General features: G+C 44.5%; 1 protein-coding gene across 4 annotated transcripts in view; it reads right to left on the reverse strand.

The window, feature by feature from the left end:
• Positions 1-839, reverse strand: part of Lyplal1 (lysophospholipase like 1) — a 48,899-nt gene extending 48,060 nt beyond the window's left edge. For 2 of the 4 annotated variants that reach the window (XM_031337969.1, XM_031337960.1), the window contains exon 1: positions 698-839. In XM_031337969.1, coding sequence (XP_031193829.1) covers positions 698-791 — 94 coding nt within the window. In that variant the 5' untranslated portion in view covers positions 792-839. The other 2 variants (XM_031337979.1, XM_031337987.1) reach the window with 2 other exon arrangements.
• Between the last annotated feature and the right edge of the window lie 17,417 nt (positions 840-18,256).

Here is an 18,256-nt window from a genome sequence, read left to right on the forward strand (position 1 = left end):
AAAAAAAATTTTTCCCTTTCCTGGGAACTTTCCCTGGGCCGACCTAGCACAGTGAAGGCAAGGATTAAGACAGGGATTTTTGGTTTTCTCCTCTAAGAGTGCTCCCTAAATGAAGCTGACTTTATACTTACCCCGGAGACTCCATGAGAGGGCAAAAAGGGAAACCTGGGTGGTGGATCATCAAAAAAGACAGGTGGGGAGCGCATGGGAAACCTGCTGATGGTGCCAAGCATAAAGGACACAGTGTAAACATGATCCAAGCTCACTGTGAGAGTCAAAATTCTTTATGACACAGGAAAGGCAGACGACAGACAGCTTGTGACCTGCAGCAGGGGTCAGTGTGTGTATGTCTGTGAGATCACTGCTGGTCAACCCTGAAAACACGGTTCATCCATGTGCCTGGAGTCCCTGGAGTCTTAACATCGACTTGGTGCCTGAACTTGGGGGTTGGGGAAGGACTGCCAGAAAGACCACGCTGTGGGTGGAGGGGTCAAGGACACCAGCGAAGGAAGATAGAGGATGAAAGTGACTGCTGGACGGAAAGAGGACACCCTCGAGGAGGTGGCGCAAAGAAAGAAAGAGGACACCCTGGGGGAGGTGGCAGGCTCCTCCGGACCCTGGGGAGCTCTGGGGGACCGCGAAGAAGGTGCTTCCCAGCTGTGGCGAGCGGGGCGGAGACCACGAGACTGTAATGCACCTGAGCCGTGCAGGAAGATCAGCGAGGCACTGTGTCTCCCGGCCGGGGACACCACACAACGCGGCAGGTGCACAGAGACAGAGGCTGCAGCCATGGCGGAAGAGCGAAGGCAAAGTGCGCGGCCACGCCCCTAGCGTCACAGGGCCGCGCACGCCAGGCGAGCGGCGCCAGCATGGGCGTGCGCATGCGCGGCGCCTGGCGCCCTGCCCCTCAATCTGATTTAGGATGAGCGAGCTGCTCTGTGTTTTGCTGAGAAACGCATTCCATAGATCAGGTTCCTCCATGGTCGTGACTGAGAATAGACTTCTGTCCCGAGAATTTGCTGCAGGTTTTAAACTGCAGTTCTAAAGCTCAGGGTCCACCCCGTTTGGGGACTATTGCTGTCTTTAAATTTTTACAAATATAACCATGTTTTATATAAGCATCCACTTTGGGGCTTGCACCAGATGTTCGTAGTTTTTAGTTTGTTTGTTTGTTTTTGTTTGTTTGTTTTTTTTTTCGAGACAGAGTTTCTCTGTGTAGCCCTGGCTGTCCTGGAACTCACTCTATAGACAAGGCTAGCCTCGAACTCAGAAATCCTCCTGTCTCTGCCTCCCAGGGTGACCCAGCCATAAAATAATTTCTTTGTGTGTGTATGTGTGTGTTTCTTTCTTTTTTTTTTTCCTTTTAGATATTTTTCTTTATTTACATGTAAATTTCTCCTTTCCCAGTTTCCCCTCCAAAAATCAAACAAAGAAACAAACAAAAACAACAAAATCAAACCCCTGTTGCCTCTCCCCTCCCCATGCCTGCCACCCCACCCTCTCCCACTTCTTGGCCCCGGCATCTCCCTACACTGGGACACAGAACCTTTACAGGGCCGAGGTCCTCTCCTCCTATTGATGATCGAATTTGCAATCCTCTACTATACATGTGCTGCCAGATCAATCAGACCCACCATGTGCAGTCCTTGGTTGGTGATTGAGACCCTGGGAGCTCTGAGGGTACTAGTTAGATTGTGGTACATCTACCGAAATTGTGATCTGTTTCTTTTTCTAATAGTTAACAGAGAGGTCTAATTTAATGAGCTAGGACTTCACATTCCTTGGCATGGCTGTTAGCAAAACTGTGGGCAATGATTGGTGGAAATGATTACAAGCTGGTTGTGCGTGGTTCATGACAGCAGGAAGTAACGTGAAAATAAGTGTGGGATTAAGTGACCCACAGCTTCAATTTCTGGATACATCCCCTCCCTAAAGATAACAAATCAGGTACTTAGATAGAGGCTCCCACATCACTGTCCAAAAAAGAGAAAACAACTCCCATGTCCATCTCCATACGGATGGACCGGGTACGTGGCATGTGTGTACCAGTAAGTACGTCACTGCTAACAAAGACAAATTCTGATTCGTGTACAAAATAGCCTAGCTTTGAAAACACTGTGTTAGTTAAAAGAGCCAGAGAGAAAAGGAGAAAGTAACTGACTCCATCCGTGTGTCTTACTTAGAGTGAACAAATTTATAAAAATACAGGCAGTAAAAGAAGGTTTTCCTTACCAGGGTTGATGACAACGGCAGGGTGTGGAGCAGGGGGGTGGGGGTGGGGAGGGGAGGGAGGGGACGTCACTGCAAATCTTCCTTTTAAAGTATTGATACCTTTCTGGAAATTGACAGTGATAACTGTTACCTGAATTGTTGAGTTATTTAATGCCACGAACTTTACCTTTTTTTTTTTTGTTTGTTTGTTTTTGGTTTTTCGAGACAGGGTTTCTCTGTGTAGCCCCGGCTGTCCTGGAACTCACTCTGTAGACCAGGCTGGCCTCGAACTCAGAAATCCACCTGCCTCTGCCTCCCAAGAGCTGGGATTAAAGGCATGCACCACCACTGTCCGGCCAAACTTTACCTTTTAAAATGGCTACAACAGTCAATTTTATTGTACTGTTTCACTACAAGTCTAATGAGGCGAAAGGATGAAATTTTCTTTTGCATAAATATTAAACATAAGCAAAATTTAATAATAGGACGGCAGCCACAGCAAGTGTCTCTTTTTTCATGCAAAACTGGACAAAGCAACCCCTGAGGGAGTTCATGTGACTAAACTACATGGTAATATCTACCATATTTAAGCAATTACAAATTATATTTTTTTTTCTCAGAGTAGCAAGCCTGCTTATACTAGGAATCGCCTGTTGCTAAGATACACTCGATGCTATCACAGTTTTGTACCAGTGCTGTTGTGAGAATGCCCTATTAGCTAGCTAGATTGAAGAGAGGCCATGTCAGTTCTCTGTATCCTGCAGATCTGCTGCTGGGAATACTCATCGTGAAGCCTTTGAGTTCAGGACAGCAGCACCATCTCTGCTCAGACCACGGGAGGGAAGAGAACAGGGGTCGCTAGACCTACCTTCCTTTCAAAAGTTCTTGAGAGCACTCAGCTGGCAGGCAAGAAGAACAGTCTGGTACTCCTCACTCACACTTCATTCGTTCCTGCAGAGCCTTGCTGTGACCTACATTGTAACTTTGAGACAGTCAATCAAGAACAGAATGATTTAGTAGCCATTATCGTCGTCGTCGTCATTGTCGTCATCATCTGTATTCCTGTTTTAAAACGCAGGCCTGTGTGCATAGTCCTTTCGAGGTGCTGAACCCTAACGTAAGTAAATTCTCACAACTGAACTGTTGCTACCGATGCATGACAAACTTAGCTCACTGGATAAGGAACTTGCCTCAACATAATCCAGAGTCATCAGTAGAGCCTGAGCTAACTAACACGAGTGTCACACCAGGGCCGAGGTTCTCAATCGTCACCCACGTCTCCCACTGGCCCACAGAAGTATGGGAAATACCCTAATTGTTCTCCTTAGTTTTTGTGGTCAACTTGAAACAAGCTAGAGAGTCACCTGGGGAGAGGGGAAACTCGACTGAGGAATCGCTTAGATACCCGTGGCCCGCGAGCATGTCCGTGGGAGATTGTCTTGATGGCTGATTGTTGTCGGAGGGCCCAGGCCTCTATGTACCACCATTCCCTGGGAAGGTGATGCTGGGCTGTGTAAGGAAGCTGGCCACACATGAGCCCAGAAGCCTACCCTCTGGTTCCTGCTTCCACTCCGGCTTGCGTTTCTGACCTGACTTCCTGGAGGATGAACTATGACCTGGAAGCGAAGCCCAAACAAGCCCTTGCTGCTCGGACTTGCTTTTGGTCAGAGTGCTCCGTCATGGCTGCAGATAGCAAAAGGAGAGCGCCAGCTATGTTAACATCCCTTGAGCATGTCTTTAGCTCTCAGTTACTTCCTGGGCTCTCTTTCTCCAAATGGATGACTGTCAGTCACAGCAGGTAGGTAATAGGGTTTCTATTCCTACCTGCAGGGTAGGGCTTGGCTTCTCACCTGCAGCTTGACCCTTCCTGGAGTCACAACCCCTGTTAGACTGAGCCCGATTCTTCTGAACCTAATCACGGCGCTCTTTCATCTTTCTATGACTTGAATGGGGAGCTATGGCTCCCGACCCTTTCATCTATAGTTACGAACCAACAGAAGGGTTTCTATTGCTGTACTTAGAGATGCCACCTGGTAGGCACACTGTTGGGGTTGTGTTTGTTTCAGGTCCCGTCATACTTTGAGATATAATTAGGTTGCAGGCTGTCTTGGCTGCCCCTTTTTAAGACAGATCTTTTGCTCTGTGGCATTGGTGGTGGGAATATCCACGGAGCATGTCCCTGCTCCACTTTTTCCCTCTTCCTACAACTTCTTGTTTCTTTGTTGCCGTTCATATGCTTTTAGCCAGTCTGTCCAATCACCCTGTTTGATAACATCAGTGATGATAGGCCAAAAATGCCAGCATAGAGCACACAACTAAAGCAAAGAACGGGAATAAGAAAAACGGTCTTTCATTTTTCAAAAACTTTCGTGTCTATTGGGATAAAAAAGCATACAAGGTTAAGCGGGGTGTGGTGGCACTCACCTTTAATCCCAGCACTGGGGAGGCACAGGCAGCAGATCTCTGAGTCCCAGGAGCAACCAACCTCTGGGAGTGGTGGCAGATACCAGGTCAAGGCTTAATTTCCTGCGCTGTATTTAGGAATTCTTTAAAGTGAATGTGTTATCTTTACAGAACATGTGAAGATCCCGCCCTTGGAGTACAGCATCTGATGTTTGAGATGGTGGCAGTTACATGAAATCCGGTCAATCACCCCTTCTCTCATTTACTAGCCTGAATTTGTCTTCTCTGTTGGTTGAGATTGTTAATTAACTAATTATTAATTTTTACTTATTCTTATCACTGGGCACATGTATGTGAATACCATGCTAGTGTGTATGTCACAGTACACATGTAGGGGACAACTTGGTAGAGTAAGTTGCCTCCTTCTATTTGTAAATGGATTCCAAATGAGTCGCCAGAATTACACACTGCCTGCCTTATTCAGCTCAGCCACCCCGCTAGCTTGGTTGTTATTTATCTACTGCTGCCTTTTGCAAAAACACAGATATACATAAATAAATACATATTTCTCAGCAAGCCCCAGACATAGGCGGCTTAATACATTTTATAAACTGGGAAAGCAAATCCCCTTTACCCAGTTACGAGGGAAACTAAGAAAAACTTAAAGCTCTAATCCTTATCAAATAATAAACTATTGTGAGACTGAGACTGGACCTTTTATCATTGCCTTCATGCTAGGTTTAAGCTTTAGAGTTTAGGTCTTCCACATGCATGTGTGGACATCCCTTCCTCACTACCGCTGCACTCTCTGGATGTGCAAGGTCCCTCTCTCTTTCAATCACTGGGGGCATCATATACTGTGCTGGGAAGGGTTGATAAAGGAGAGAGAGAGAGAGAGGAGTTGTTCAAGTAAAGCCTTGGAGTGTTGCTGGGTTGTCCTGATCGATTATTATCAGTTCGAGTGGTTAATGGTGAAGCAGTGCCCAGACTCTTAGGGAGGATTGTAAGTGGAACTTTTATTCTCCTGTATTAATTGTCTCAGAGTCTTACTGCCTTAGTCTGCTAACTGAGGCCTAGTCCTGAAAGTTCCTAGACTCCATACAATCTAATCTAGGCCTAGAAGGTTTTCAGCCTCTGAGACTTACTGCTGAATGAGCTTACCCCTTCTAGTTCTTTCTGAACTCTGGCTTCTCTCTCTCCTTCCTTTCTTCTCTGCCGGCGCTGCTCACTTGAGTAGCTTCCCTTTCCTCTCTCACAAGAGATGGGCATACTTGTCTTGTCAGATCTTTCTCTGATTGGTCACTTTGTCTGCCACTCAATTAGTCATTACCTTCAAACACGGGTGCTTCCTTCTACCAACTAACTTAACCTTCATTGTTTGGGATTAAAGGAGTATATTAAGAATGGGTCTGGATTCCAGCCAGTGGGGTTAAAGGTGTGTGCTAAGGGCTGAGCCACACCACAACTAAAAACAGTGGGTTTTTTTTTTTCAGTAACTAATACAATCTTGGGGTTCACAGTGTGATCAAATATCCTGCACCAGAGGACAGTAGAAGCGCCCTAGCCAGCGGCCCCCAGCTCAGTCACTGTCTAACCTGGGCATCCAAGTCTTGCTCTTCACCTTACCTCATGGCTCTTCTCTACCCTAGGAGAGAGGTTGTCCTTTGTGGTCACTTCCTAAGGAATGCTTCTCAGATTCCTGAGTTCCTCCTCTAAGTCTGCCTAGGCTCCCAGCAACCTCTCCATCCACTGTATTGCCCTACATGGCCTAGGATTATTATGCCATCTCTAATGATAGCTCTTGGTGGACATTCCAATCCAGAGGCAGATGCTGCAGTGACTGCTAATCAGGCCCTTGAGGGGAGAGTCTCATCCTATAAATCCCTGGAGCTGTAGCATCCCAGAAACTAAATATAAGAAAAGGAAGAAAAACAGAAAGACATGTCACTGTCAGTGCTGGTCAGACTTCCGCACTCTGCCACATTGGTTTACTAGTTGTGTAAGTACACGAATGTTAAAATGCTGTAATGGGAATAAGGATTTCTAGTCCCTCTCAGGAACGACAGCTGTGTGCCATTAGACAGGCCGTGGGTCTCGCTGGATGTGTTCTCTGGCTGCATGATAAGGGAACCAGGCTTGACAACCTCACCAAGCCAATGATTTTAGGACTGTGAAAAACTCACATGTTCAGCTGTCTCCACTATTCCTATGGTAATGTCTAAAGGTGTAAAAGAAGACTATAGAATGCATGGCCAATCTGATGGCAGTCCCTGCTGTTCATTTTATTCTAGCATGGACTACTTTCAGAGGGGTGTGTGTGTGTGTGTGTGTGTGTGTGTACCATTGACCCCCTAGATGACAACAGTATATGTGAGGATATGACAGTGGATTTCCTGTACATGTGGTTATGATCTCGTAATGTATCTTCAGACGATAAGGAAGCTTTGGAAGCTGTTGATGATTCTCACTGCGAAGGCAAATCAATACCGTTCCTCTTTCAGACTATGTTTTAAATAATTTGCTTTTTTGTGAAATGGTGTGATTTCAGTCTTTAAAAGCAGGTAGACATTCTTAGGCCGGCGTGATGGCTAAGTGCGTCAAGGTGCTTGCCATCAAAGCTGCAGATTTGTGTTTGATTCCTGGAACTCCATGGTGCCCCCCCCCCAATAAAAAAGGTCTGCCACAAGTTTTCCTCTACTTCCCACATGTAACCCTTGGTTATGTATGTATCCCTACCCACACAGACAGTTAATAAATTAATTAATTAATGCAATAAAATATACTTTAAAAAAGCAAGTAGTCTTTGTGTGGATTGAAAGTGAATGTAAGGCTAGATGTCTAAAAGAATTCAAAGGAGGGTCTTTGAGAAATATGTATCCATTCGTATTTATATACATAGTAACCAAAGGCTGGAAGGAAGACAAAACTCCACAGATGGATAAAGGAGAATGAGAGTGAGATGTTCTTTAGCTTTGGAAAAGGAAGTAAGACTTGTCACATGCTCTCATGGGGACAGATTTCTAAAGTTGTTCACTAGAGGATAGTTTATGCTGTGTGACTCCATCTCTTGGGTATCAGAAGTAGTAAAATTCATAGAACACACAGAGCCTCAACAAGCCCGAGCACAGAGTGGAGAGGCTGTGAAGTCCCTCTCATGGGAAAGCCTTCTTTTAAGAAAACAAAATAGTGTCTCCTATGTCTAAGTTTTCAAGACTTACAAGTTATGATATAACATGAATTTTATTCATGTACTTCTGTAACTTTCCTACATGCACATGGGATGATTTTTGTCTTGCTATCGCTAGTGTCCAGTTTATATGAAAAGATCTGTACAGGATCACATTTTTAAAATACGCCTTCGCGATGCCTCTGCTGCCAGGAACAGTTACCAGTTTTCCAAATGTTCTTTAGGAACAGGGTGCTGCTGATCTCCCCTGTTGTGTCTGTAGCCCTGTCTCCTGCTCTTCTTGCTACACTGTACACCAACAGTGGGCCGGATATGGTGCCCTGCCTCCTGCTCTCTGTTCCATCTCACTCTGCCTGTGTGCCATCTCCTCTGCTTCCAGAGACAGGGTCTTACCATGCTTCCCTGGCTGCCTTGAAAGTCACTCTGTAGACCAGGCTGATCTTGAACTCACAGACCTCTGCCCACCTCTGTCTCCGCCCCCAGCCTTGCCCATTTTCTTTATGATCTACCTTCTGTACCTGCATTGGTTGTCTTTTGTTTGTTTACCAACAATGTAGCTGTGTGACAACAAGGTCAGTGTAGCTACCTGAAAGCATCCTGGAATGTTTAGTAGACAAGCAGTTAAAGCCTCTGATCCTTAGAGCTGCGTCAAAATAAAACGCAAAAAATAAATAAACGCACCACTTGATATGTTTTAATTTTTGTATTTTTACCAAATTAATTTTTACCCAACATAGCGTTTTTATTAATTATTTGGTAAATGTATACACTGCACGCTGGTAGAAAATCTGAAGGCTAGCTTTTGGAACCTTAAGTAGCAAGCTCAACTGCTTGTTGCAGTTTGTATCAGTGATGACTTTGAAAACTGAGATCTCATCCCCTCTCCTCCTTCCCTCCCCTTCTCATCCTCTTTTCTTCTCTTCCCTCCCCTTCCCTGTCCTGTCCTCTCCTTCTCTTAGCTCCTCGCCAGCTCTTTCCATCTTCCTCTCCCCTCTCTATCCCCTTCCCTCTCTCTCACCTCTCCCATCCTCTGTTCTAGCTTCCTCTCTCTCCTCCCAATTTTGTCTCTTTTATTTCCTCCTCCCTCCTTCCCTCCCCCCTTTCTCTTTTCCTCTTCTCTTTCATTCTCTTTGTGTGTCTGTGTTTTTGTGTCTCTCTCTACACAGTGCAGCCTGACCTACAATTTCTATTCTCTCTCTAAACCTGCCTGTTATTGGGATTGAGGTGTGGGCCAATACTCCCTGATCATTTCTGTCTTCTAACACTTGTACATTCTTCTTAGGGCTGGTCCAAAAGCATATAAATGTTTAATGCTTCCTAAGAAGACAGTGGGTTAATGCTAATAAAAATATTGTCTCACATCTTCCTATCAAAAAATGCTATCCATGGACTACCCTAGTATTTCCTGCTTTTAATAATAGGTCAAGAAGGTCATTAAAACAGTAGCTTCATTTTCATGAGCATGCAGGATTTAGTTTTCCTAATAGCAAATATGAACTGCATCCATGATTGATTTTAGGTCAAAATAATTTCAGTTTATTTTGACTATATTATATAAAGAACTCCCAAAGACTGTCCATCAATTAGCAGAGACAGTAAGATATGAGCTTGCTGTATAGACCAAGCTGGGCTTAAATTCAGAGAGCTCCACTTGCCTCTGCCTCTGTCTAGATCAATGGTTCTCAACCTTTCTAATGATGAAACCCTTTAATACAGTTTCTCATGTTGTGGTGACCCCCCCAACCATAAAATTGTTTTCACTGCTAGTTTATATCCATAATTTTGCTACTCTGGCATAATGTAAATATATGTATTTTCCTATGGTTTTAGGTGCCGCCTGTAAAAGGGCTTGATAGACCCCCAAAGGGGTCATGATCCACACATTGAAATCCACTTGTCCAGATCATAGACACAGAATCAGAAATACAAAATACGTAAATCCTTAAAGGATAAAACAATTAGTTTTCATCCATTTATTTGTTTCTTCTCTATATAAAATAAAGTGTTGCTGTGCGCCTGATAGCTTTTAAGCCGGCTTTCCCTGCAGGAAGGTTCCTTGTTCACACAGCTCCCACGGGAGTTTCGTATCACATAGGTAGAGTTGAGCAGCAGAACAATGTCTATGGTTATTGAAATGATCATGTAGGCTAAGAATTGCCTTGCTGCTCCTGTTGGAGGCTGGTTCTGCCAGCTGCATGGCTAACATCTGGAGGTCACGTGAAGTGATAACTACCAGTAATTTGTGGTGTTCCGAGCAAGCAAGCTAACAGGAGAGGAGAGGGTAAACTCCATGTCTCCTCTAACACTCTCAGACTTACGATCTCATCATTGCCTTTAAGTCATTCACTGGGCCACTGAAAAGACTGAAGGGTCAATAACTGTGTTCGTTGTCATCAAGCAAACCTGCAGAGGACACAGAAAGGTTCAACAGTGAAGTCCCATGGCGATTCTATCCACTCAGGGCAAGGTTTTCAGGTTGGCCCTGATGTAAACAGATATGTCTGTCATTGCTGCAGTCGGTGCTTTGTGATAAAGCACATTTGTCTCTCGGAAAGTCATTTGAGAGACTTGTTTATTTCTGAATATGGGGGAGAACAATACTGTGATAGAAAAAGCCCAGCTAGTCTCTGACCCAACCAACAGTCACCGTCTGAGCTGCGCTCTGCAGACCTCTCTGACATCTCTGATAGCATCTATCAGAGGCGTCTCTCTGGGGATTTCGCTCATACAGTATTTGCTAACAATGGCATGTTCTCATACTGTCTTTATGGCCCTCTGTGCATACTCAGCAGTATTTCAGAGATAACTGTGAGTGAAAGAAAAGAAGAGTGTCGGGCAGAAAATGCCTAGCTGTTATCTGTCCCAATTACAGGAGGCAGAAGCCCAGGACATAGATGCTGTGGAAACCAGAGTGGAGGTGACTCAAAGATTTAACATACAACTACTCAGATTAGCCAGATGGCTCATGGGCAAATGTGCCACCAACTCCGTATCCTGAGTTTAATTCCAGGAGCTACATGGTGGCAGGAGAGAACTGATTCCTGCCTGTTTTTTCTCTAACTTCCACACCCAACTCATGGCATATATTCCACACACATGCACATATCTGCACAGGTACTCACTTGGGCATATACAGACAATAAACAAAATAAAATTAAATAAAGAACTACTATGTGATCAAACTTACAACTGCCGAGTGTATATACCCAAAGGAATCAAAGTTTGTGAATAAACACCTGAGCACCTATGTTTGCCACAACAACCAAATTGTAGCATCAGGATAGGTGCCTGTGAAATGGACATATGCCTGTGTACACATTTGGCACATGCACACAATGGGATATTGAGATGCAATGAGGAATTAAATCATGTGGTTTCTAGGGAAATGGATAGAGCTAGAGTTCATCCTGTCAAGTGAAATAAAAATAAATTTGGAGAGACAAGTATCATATGTTCTCTTTTTTAGAGAGAGCCTGAAAAGATGACATGAACATTGACGTAGGCTATAAGGGAAGAAAGGAGACCAGGGGCATGGGCAGGAAAGGTAAGAAGGAGAGGGAGGGACTATGACCGGAGTTTATACATGGATGGGAACAATCTGATGAGTTTTAGCTTTTCCTACATTCACTACATATTGTGTGTGTATGTGTGTGTGTGTGTGTGTGTGTTGTGTGTTTAAAGTAAGAACAAAACCCAGTTTTTCTTTTAACTGGTGGTCTCCCTTGGTAGTGAATAGGCTGTCCCTTATGGTCAGAGATTGTGAGGGTCATGTCAGTTAGTTTTAAATCTGAAGACATGATTGTAGTCTGTTTGTCTAGCCTTTTCTTCCAAGGACACCATTGGTTTTAATTACTGGATTTAGTTTTTAGTTTAGTTTAGTTTTGTTTTGTTTTGTTTTTTACCTCTGGTTGATTAAATTCCTTCTTCACAGTTGTCCCTACATTGCCCATTGTGAAATGGCTGAGGCTGCTGTCTTACACACCTAACCCCCATCTTCCCCCACCCCCATCATTCCTTCCCAGCCCAGCAATCGCCCCCAGCAGCCCCCACATGCCATTGTTTGAGGAAGGAGTTCTCCTACTTCTTGCTGTTCTTGCCTTTTACAGTTGAGCCACACAAGCTCTCTAAAGGTCAGTGGAGTGGTGTAGCCATGAACGTCACCTGCTTTCAAATGGGAGAAGATCACCGTTGTAGCGGTTCAGCGGGGCACTTGCACAGCATAGCCAGAAATGTACATTTTCCCCATATTTACCATCTTCTAAATGTGACTATCCCAAATGTCAAAACATAGCTCATCGACCATTACTTCCAGCAGAAAGTCGGGATATGTCGTTAGTGCTCTAGAGATGATGTGGAAGCTGGGTCAACTGGCTTTCCTGTTGTCTCTCGGTTGTTCTGTATTTCCATGGCACAACTCACCTTAGTTATCATCACCTGAAGATTGGTGAAACATAAATCCAGCTGGCTAAGCTGTTAGTAGGATGGCTGCTTGCCAGTTGTGTCCTGTGTTGTATGTGATGCTGTAATTGAAAGACATGCACTCTTTTTCTTCTTTTTTTTATTAGATATTTTCTTTATTTACATGTCATATGATATCTCCTTCCCCAGTTTCCCCTCTGAAAAAAATAAAATAAAAACAAAAAACAAGAAAAAAAAACCCTGTTCCCTCCCCCCTCCCATGCTCACCACTCCACCCTCTCCTGCTTCCTGGTCCTGGCATTCCCTTACATAGGGGCATAGAACCTTCACAGGGCGAAGGGCCTCTCCTCCCACTGATGACCAACTAGGCCATCCTCTGCTATACATATGCTGCTGGAGCCATGAGTCCCACCATGTGTACTCCTTGGTTGGTGGTTTAGTTCCTGGGAGTTCTGAGAGTACTAGTTAGTTCATATTGTTGTTCGTCCTAAGGGGCTGCAAACCCTTCAGCTCCTTGGGTCCTTTCTCTAGCTGCTTCATTGGGGACCCTGTACTCAGTCCAATGGATGGCTGTGAGCCTCTACATCTGTATTAGTCAGGTACTGTCAGAGCCTCTCAGTAAGGCCTGCACTCTTAAAGGACTTCTACTCTTTTAAAAAATATTTTTCTTTATAGTATAGAGAAGGCTAAGGGGGAGTCACTATTCATTGGGGATCAGGTCATGAGAAGGCAGCCCTATGGATGGCTCCACACACCCGTGTGCATATGAGCAGCACCGATCTGACTCAAGGAGAACGTGATGTTGGGAGGATGCTGGGGTGAGTGGTCCCAGGAGGAGATGGAGGGGGATAATAGGAGATGGATATGATCAGAATACTCTGTATAAATGTATGAAATGAGATGATGGATAAAAATGCTACAAACGGGAAAAGAAAAAGAACCTGCAGGATGAGAAAAGGGTAAAAGTTGTATTATCTGCTTAATAGTTGGAAACTGTTACAGACACCAAAATTGTTATGTTGAACATTTCTAGGATACTTTATGCAACACTAAAAATATGGTAGTAGTGAGAATGGATTTGTTCCTGAGAGGCATCCACCGTGTGCAGGACTTGCATCTGTATTTGTGGAGAAAGTGGTCCAGCAATGTGTGTTATTAAATTTGAGAGAGATAACAAGAATGGCAGTGTCACACAGTTCCCGTCACTGTCAACTTCAGTTGCATATTCAGACACCTCTGGGAACTTAACAACGGCTGCTGTGCCGAGGGTTCGTAATACAGTTTGTTATACTCAAGCCTCTGGCGATTCCGGTGCCTTTTGGAAATATCCATACCCAACATGGAACAGGAATCCTCGCAGGATTTGGACTGCTCAAATGCTGGTCACATCTTTCAGATTTCCCACTACGCCTCTCAGTAACAAGTATTGTTACGGTACAATGAATATTTGGTGATGCATTTCTTGAATCCATTGAAAAATGTATTCAATCAATGCAAATATAATCTCCACTACTTCAGTGCTTGGAGTCAAGTACTGTTGGTGAGAGACCAGTAGTTATGGAGTTTATAGTCAATGGGGAGATAAGAAAAAACAGCATGGTGGAAATAATAAATACTAAAGGAGAGGACCGGGCAAGCTTTAGACATTCTAGGAGAAATAACTTGTTTATAGCCATGTAATATCAGAGAAGTGTCTAATGCAATGAACACCACAGTCCTCAGAGTCGGTGCTGTAGCAGAAATACACAAACAGTGAGAGACGTGGCTCAGAGAACACTGCTGTCCGCATCCCCTCTCTCCACGGAAGCTTGGTGTTTCTCTACGGCAAGTCACTGTGCCTAGCAATACACTTTGTTGCCTCTCTCTGCCTCTTTTCCTCAATCTGGCTCTGTCTCATTTTACCCCAAGCCCGAGAATAAAGCAATCCCCTCTCTGATTAACTGGTGAGATCTTTCTATGGTAACGAGATTGTTCTCTTGGATGTATGAAGCATGTGTGGCTTAGAGATTGTCCACTCATCCTAGATGTGAGCTGGCTGGATGCTGCATGGCTGATGCGTGAGGGACTGAATGTGTTGAGTGGCATCAGCTAGGAAACATAGCAGCCAAGTCAAACAGCGGGTACTGAATGTACAACTTCATGTCAGTTAAGCAGTGTTCTGAGCATAGTTATTTGAGTGTTGAGAAGCTGAACTCAATGTTCCTTGGAAGGCTCAAGCCCCGCACTTGGGTGCCAATATTTAGATAATTAGAGGGAGATCAGTCACCGTGTGGAAGAGACAGTCCTAGTTCTCCACGGATAAATAGAGCATTGTGGAACATTTCCAACAACTTTCCTCGAAATGACCCCTCTGAGGTGGAAAAGAGCAATGAAGAAGCGATTCCATTTTATAAAGGCCTTCCCACTTCTGACCACTTACACTACTAATGCACAAGATGTAAAAAAAAAAAAATCCCACACCAACGCTCTCTGCGTCTTGTAAGTCTGCTACCCGTGAAGTCTCTCTCTCACAGTATCTGCATCTCGATGTCTGTAAGCACGGGTTGGGTTAAAAGCCCCGTTTGACAGTTTCTGAGATGCTATGAAGCAAAACTCACTTTTCAGCACTGATTAGCTCAGTTCCCCAGCTGTGCAGCACCACGCCCTGGGGTGATACTAAGAGGGAGCACCCAGACACGTTTATATTGGCTTAAATTTGTAGCTTTTATTCAGGAAGTTATTTTTTAATTACATTGTGATGTTGTGACTTTGCCATTGTAGCCTGTATAACATGGAACAGTAACTCAAGGGAATGTTTGGCTCCTTTAAAGAAATGTTAACAGCAGAGAGGAGAGAGAGGTTAACTGAAGCAGGAAGTGAATTAACTAATTACCTAATGAGTGAGTTCACTGACTCCAACTCCTGAATGTATCAATATGTCAATGAAGACCTTGCCTGAAAAAGAGTATGTTCAAAGTTGTAAGCCAATAGATGAAAATGCAACCGAGTCAAACTCCGCTGAACTTTTTAACAACACTTATCTCTGTAATCGCTTCAGAACTCCATGTCAGTTTTCAAACAGGAAGAGCAAGTTGAAAAGGACAAAACAAGGTTGATGTCACAGATATCTAACCTTTCCAGAAAGAAAGTGGTTAAGCAGTTTATCATGGTGTGAGACCTTTCAATAACTGATGACAAGTTCACAATTTTAAGATATAAATCGAATCTTTGGCTTCTTCATTGTTCTTAAGCACACTCTAAAATGTGGGAAACAAGGAAGAAGATCTTAAAACACATGTTCCTCTTGAGGTGGGTAGGACAGATATGTCTGGATGGCACTGTGGCTATGTGTTGTGTGAAAGGCTTATACAATGGGAAGATGGGGCTCTGTGTCAAGACGTGCAGAAAGTCCATGCTGGCCCTGATGGAGAAGCACCTTCCAGTCTGGCCAGAACGAACTGGAATTAGAGTTGATTGTCTTGCATGCTTGTTTGCACATATGCAATGCACACTAACAGTTAGAAATCTTCAAAGGTCCTCTTGAAAGTTTGGGGTCCTATTTAGTTAGGTAATTGTTTTGATGATGGGGATCATGACCTCCATCTGGAGCAGCGGCTCTCAGCCTCCCTAATGTGAAGCTCCTGTAATACAGTTCTTCACGCTGTGGCGACCTCCCTCTAGCACAGCGGCTCTCAGCCTCCCTAACGCTGAAGATCCTGTAATACAGTTTCTTCACGCTGTGGCGACCTCCAAGCATGAAATGATTTATTTATTTATTTATTTTATTTTATGTGTATGAGTACACTGTAGCTATACAGATGGCCATGAGCCATCATGTAGTTGCTGGGAATTGATCTCAGGATGGCCCAGCTCGCTCTGGCATAATACGCTGTAGCTGTCTTCAGACGTACCAGAAGAGGGCGTCAGATCTCATTACGGGTGGTTGTGAGCCACCATGTGGTTGCTGGGATCCGAACTCAGGACCTTCGGAAGAGCAGTCAGTGCTCTTACCCGCTGAGCCATCTCGCCAACCCCATGTTGTTGCTACTTCATAACTGTAGTTTTGCTGCTGTTATGAATCAGAATGTAAATATCTGATATGCAACCCCTGCGGAAGGGTAGTGACCCACAGGTTGAGAACTGTTAGTCTAGACAGGAAGACAAGAAGCAAGATGGTTCGCTAGACATGCCCCAAAGCATCATTAATTTTAATACCAAATGAAAAGACTATTCTTTATTTTAAGAAATGTAGAATGTTTAACAAAGTGTACCGAAGTGTGGGCTCTATCTCTTGGCTTGGTTGTAGGTGTGAGGAAGGATAACCAGAGACAAGAGTAGCCGGTCTCTAGCTCTGAGAGGCATAGGCTTGGGTTTGAGCAAAAGACTGAATCTGGAGAAGTCAGAACGAGGCTCCCATGTAGCATTTAAGCCGACAGAAACAAATAAAGGCTACTTCTCAACTGAAAGTCACGTGGACCAGCGTCATCGGTCTCCTTCACTAATCTTTAAGTCTATCCCATACTTGGGAAGACAGAGAAGCAAGCTAAATATTGAAATCTTCTATCAAATCAGGCTGGTTTTGTTTTTAACATGGGAGTGACATGCTCATGCATCTAATGAGCTCGCTTGGAGAAAATAAAAATATATTTAAGGACAATATATGGGAGCATTGAAAGAAGCTGTGAGGAGAGACTCATTAGAATTCTGCTTCAGTAGATCAGAGGGGAAAAGAGAGGGTACAGATGGAAAAGACTGAGAACAGAGGGCCCCGTACGCTCGGGGAAATTTAGAAAATAGCTCTAAAAGCAATTAACAGGGCATGGTGCACAAAGGAAAGACAAGAACAGTATGGATATAATGCATTTGGTTTTTGGTTGATTGTTTAAGATGCCAAAGAGCAACTGAAGGTAGGAGATGAAAGTCGGAGCTTAGATTAATGGTGAAAATAAAATGGAGTAGTCACTAATCTCATCTGAAGGGCATTCCTAGGAAGAAAAGCTGCCCAGGGGAATAGTAGTAACAGGTGTAGGAGGCAGAGGGGTTAGGCTGTCGTGAAAGCAGACAGCTGCCTTGAGAAGTGGGGAACAGCTGGTCGGTGCTGTAAGCGGGCGAACCAGGGCCATTGGATTTGGGAGCTGGAAGCAAGGTGACCTAGAGAGCTTTGAAAAATGTATCCAGTACAGCAGTCAGATTGCAACCCTAGCTAAAATCTGTGAGTGAACAAGTATGAGCAGCAAGTACAATTGAGAATTCAACACACACACATAAATTCATGAAAGCAACAAGGCTGCCACGTTCGTTATTCGTCTCACTGCTGTGACAAAATACTCTACAGGAAGCAAAGATAATGAAGAAAGGACTTATTTTGGTTCACACATTGAGTGGACATTCCACCAAGGAAGGAGCTTGGTGGCAGGGGCTTGGTGGCAGGAGCTTGGTGGCAGGGGCTTGGTGGCAGGGGGCTTGGTGGCAGGAGCTTGGTGGCAGGGGCTTGGTGGCAGGGGGCTTGGTGGCAGGAGCTTGGTGGCAGGGGCTTGGTGGCAGGAGCGAGCTTGGTGGCAGGGGCTTGGTGGTAGGGGCTTGGTGGCCGGGGCTTGAGGGAGCATTGCATCTATAGTCAGGAGGAACAGAGATGAATGGTTGTGGCCAGATAGCTTCCTCCTTTTTATTCCATTTAGGACCCAAGTCCAGAGACTGATGCCACAGTCCTTTAGAGTGGGTTGTTAGTCCTCAAGGTCTCAGTCATACCTCCATCGAGACGGATCCCTCACAAGTATGCCTAGAGACTAACATTAAAAAAAAAAAAATCAACCCTGGCAGCTGCGCTCAAGGCTTGTCTGCTAGGTGACTCCAGATCTTGTCCAGGTGACGATAAACAGTAATTGTGGCTGGAGGAGACGGATATTTAAAAATATGTTTTCATCAAGTAAACTGTCAGGAGAGTTCATGGAGTAGAGGGGAAGCAGAGGAGCCAAGAGAGCAGTGGGGGGTCTTCAAAGATACACACGTTATGGATAGGTTCTAGCTCCCACATGTGTGAGACCGAGAAAGCAATGC

Source organism: Mastomys coucha, unplaced genomic scaffold (assembly GCF_008632895.1).
Source record: "Mastomys coucha isolate ucsf_1 unplaced genomic scaffold, UCSF_Mcou_1 pScaffold1, whole genome shotgun sequence".
NCBI lineage: Eukaryota > Metazoa > Chordata > Mammalia > Rodentia > Muridae > Mastomys > Mastomys coucha.